At 46.8% G+C, this 1,746-nt stretch overlaps 1 protein-coding gene across 2 annotated transcripts in view; it reads right to left on the reverse strand.

Moving 5' to 3' along the window:
- LOC311318119 (class I histocompatibility antigen, F10 alpha chain-like) overlaps nt 1-922 on the reverse strand; it is a 25,976-nt gene extending 25,054 nt beyond the window's left edge. For both annotated transcript variants that reach the window (XM_084449342.1, XM_084449341.1), the window contains exon 1: nt 777-922. In XM_084449342.1, the coding sequence (XP_084305468.1) occupies nt 777-825 (49 nt within the window). In that variant the 5' untranslated portion in view covers nt 826-922. The remainder of the gene's footprint in view (nt 1-776) is intronic.
- Between the last annotated feature and the right edge of the window lie 824 nt (nt 923-1,746).

Below are 1,746 nucleotides of genomic sequence, written 5' to 3' on the forward strand. Positions count from 1 at the left end.
CTGAGTCTGGTATAACGATGCCATCTACTGGCTATAACTAGGAATACATTCAACAGGTCACCTGCACTTTGCATCCCATCATATTTCTGCTATCATCACACAAGCTCTAATGATGTGCAGCCCTGCTTATATCCTCACACTCAACCACCAGAAATATGAACCTGAACATCACAATGAAACAAATGTTCCTCTGTCTGAGTTCATGTCCTGGGTGTGTCTGGTGAGAGATCAGACATTAGCAGCATAGGCCTGTCCCAAACCTCTCAGCTTCTGAACAGTGTTGCCAAGTCTCACGCATTGGCCGTGAGACACACGCATTTCAACTAGTTCACACTCTCACACGCCACACTTCACATTTCTCACGCAGATTACCACAAAATAACAATAGTTTCACGGGACTTGTAGTTTGAAATTCCTTTCAGACTTTCCTTTCTTTTAGAGGCAGGCGGCTAAAACTGTAAGTGTATCCTAATCACCTCATTCATTTGAAAAATGATTAGCAGGGTTGCCAAGTCAGAAATAATAAATCTCTGTTATAACCCCCCCCCCCCCCCCCGTGCTCTATAGTCTAGGTGTCGCATCATCCGACCCGAATCGGCCTATTCATCTAAAACAGCCCCAGATTTGATCAAAAAGATCACATTCACAACGATCACAACTTATTTGAGCTGACAGTTACAGTACTTTAACTATTTCACTTTCACATTTAAAGTGAAAATAAATACCGTAGGCCTAACATAAACATGCCAACCAGAAAAACTTTAATTCATACTGACCAGCATACGCTCCAGAAATTCCCAGAAGAAGCGAGATGATCAACTTCATGTTTAATTTGGCCGTTGGATATATCTTAAAACAAAACCTACATCGACTAGGCTACTTGATTACTGTAGTTCGCAGATACATGTTCTCAGCTCTCAGAACCGCTGGTCTCAAATGAGCAGCCTTGTCCCTCGTGTCAACAAATAAATGTTCTCTGCGGGGCTGAGCCAATGGGAATTAAGATAAGTGTAGATCGTCAGTAGTATCTAGGGTGGACAGAGATACACAGGTTGGATAAGGAAACTGAAAGCAACATTCAGATGAAGCCATCATTTCCATGGAGCCATGATACAGTTTAAAAGTTACAGGACTTGTCTACAAAGTTCATATAAGGGGAGTGAATAGTACAACATACTGTAACTTTGGCTCCCAAATTTCTAGTTTTTATTTTTTTCCCCCTTTGTTTGATATCTCGGTCTTGAAATAAACGCGTCCCGGCGCTAACCTTGACCTCAGTGCTGAACTCCACCCTGCACCCCCCCTGACTCCACCTCAGTGCTGTACTCCACCCTGCATTCCCTCTGACTCCACCTCAGGGCTGAACTCCACCCTGCACCCCCCCTGACTCCACCTCAGTGCTGTACTCCACCCTGCACCCCCCCTGACTCCACCTCAGTGCTGAACTCCACCCTGCACCCCCCCTGACTCCACCTCAGTGCTGAACTCCACCCTGCACCCCCCCTGACTCCACCTCAGTGCTGAACTCCACCCTGCATTCCCTCTGACTCCACCTCAGGGCTGAACTCCACCCTGCACCCCCCCTGACTCCACCTCAGTGCTGAACTCCACCCTGCACCCCCCCTGACTCCACCTCAGTGCTGAACTCCACCCTGCATTCCCCCTCGGTGTCCCACAGGTGGTGGAGGTGGGCACGCATTTTCCCTTTACTACTCCTTTAAGTGATTACATTTCCAATAAATGATA

This window comes from Borostomias antarcticus, assembly GCF_949987555.1.
Source record: "Borostomias antarcticus genome assembly, chromosome: 15".
Taxonomy (NCBI): domain Eukaryota; kingdom Metazoa; phylum Chordata; class Actinopteri; order Stomiiformes; family Stomiidae; genus Borostomias; species Borostomias antarcticus.